Genomic DNA, 1706 nt, shown 5'->3' on the forward strand with positions numbered 1-1706 from the left:
AGTCCAAGTGGACATGAGTGGACAGTGAATCAGCATTCAGGGCGATCTGATCCAGTCTGACAACATGTTTGAAGGACTTTTCCAACATCTGATCTTTTTCTTTCTGAAGTTCTTCCATCTTCTTTTCTAAAGTTTCCAAAAGGCTTGTTGTCTCCTCACATCCTGCTTTACCTCTTTCATACTTCTCTTTCACATCTTTCAGGGTCTTCTGAACTTTCCTTGTCTTTGTCACATAGATCCACTTTTCTTTCACATGATCTGATACAGGACACTTCCTGGTACATGAAGTGCAGCGGCCACCTTTCATGACCTGACAGTGTTCAGGATACCAGGCCAGTGTGCATCCAGGATAGTGACAGTTCTCCTCACAGACTGTACAGCAGACAGCTCCTTCATAAAACACCAACCCCCACATCCCACCGCTGATATCTTCTTTTTCTTTGTAGACCTCATCAACTTCTACAGTGAACTTCTCATTTCTCTTCTTCTCTTCTTCATGTTTCTTCAGAGCTTCCTGAGTCTGTTGGTTTTCTCTCTGTTTTAGTTCAGTGAACTCAAATCTCTCTTTCAGGTTTTGGATGCAGGCTGTCAGTCTGATTCGTGAATCCAACACTTCAATAGTTTTCATCAGATTCTGAGGTGCAGTTTTTTCCAGAAACTCTGTGAACTGTCTCATTCCTCTTGTTGTTATTTTATCTGCATGATGAAGTTCTTCTGTGTCCTCTGTTCTGTCTTCATCCAGACAGTTATTAAACAGGAAGTAAACAGGCTGATTCTTTTCATTTCTGGCACATTTCATTTTTGCATCTCCGAGAGCTTTCAGAACATTTTCAGGTGTCAGACCATCTGAGTGTGTGATGAGAGCAACAATGTTCTTCTCCATGTCTTTTCCAAACAGAGACACCACTGAATCAAAGATGTACCTCAGTCGGTCATTCAGTCGATTCACACTCGCTTTCAGCACCAGACCCACTGCATTAATCTCATGAACTCCGTCCTCTGAGCGGAACCAGTCTAATAATCTCTGACTGATGATGTCATTCTGTTCAGTCCCTCTGGTGTCTCCGTATCCAGGAGTATCGATGATGGTCAGAGAGTAGGGCAGAGTTTCACCTTCAAAACCAAAGATCTGGTACACCATCACATCTGATGTCTGACTCTCTGATTCACCTTCCTCCTCGTCCTCTACGATCTTAAACCAGACATCGTCCTCCCACTTCACTCCCATGGCGTAGTTGACCAGAGCGTTGACCAGAGTAGATTTTCCTGTTCCTGTTTCACCCACAAGCAAGATGGTTTTGTTTATCTTGTTCACATTTCTTTCTCCAAGAGTCATTCTTCTTAGAGATCCAATGTTCTCTTTCTTTGGTGTCAGCTGGTAGACAGCAGGAGGTCCTGATCGGATCAGATCACTTCTGGAAATGATTTCTTCATATTTGGATGAGCTGTTCCTGAAGAAAAGTAAAGACATGAGATCACAAACTACTGAACATAGAATGAAATTAATAAATCCTCCCCTAACCCCTTCCCCACTTCACAGTAAAGCAGTTTAGTGTCTTTTTAACAGCAATAATTCTCCTTTATTATCTGGCAGCTGTGCATTAATTCCTGCTGTTTGTTGTTCTAAATTGTTACACAGCCTCTGATATGAGTTCAGTTTATCATCCAAAAGTATCAGCCTCATCAACAAATAACTAATAAATAAT

The 1706-nt window shown here is 41.8% G+C and overlaps 1 protein-coding gene across 1 annotated transcript; it reads right to left on the reverse strand.

The window, feature by feature from the left end:
• Window positions 1-13: 13 nt before the first annotated feature.
• LOC123964430 (septin-1-like) lies at window positions 14-1451 on the reverse strand (the record flags this gene model as incomplete). Its single annotated transcript, XM_046041416.1, has 1 exon — window positions 14-1451. A coding segment is annotated over one exon (1438 nt), but the record flags the coding sequence as incomplete, so codon positions are not given.
• Between the last annotated feature and the right edge of the window lie 255 nt (window positions 1452-1706).

The sequence above is a fragment of the Micropterus dolomieu genome, unplaced genomic scaffold (genome assembly GCF_021292245.1).
Source record: "Micropterus dolomieu isolate WLL.071019.BEF.003 ecotype Adirondacks unplaced genomic scaffold, ASM2129224v1 contig_2352, whole genome shotgun sequence".
Classification (NCBI taxonomy): Eukaryota; Metazoa; Chordata; class Actinopteri; order Centrarchiformes; family Centrarchidae; genus Micropterus; species Micropterus dolomieu.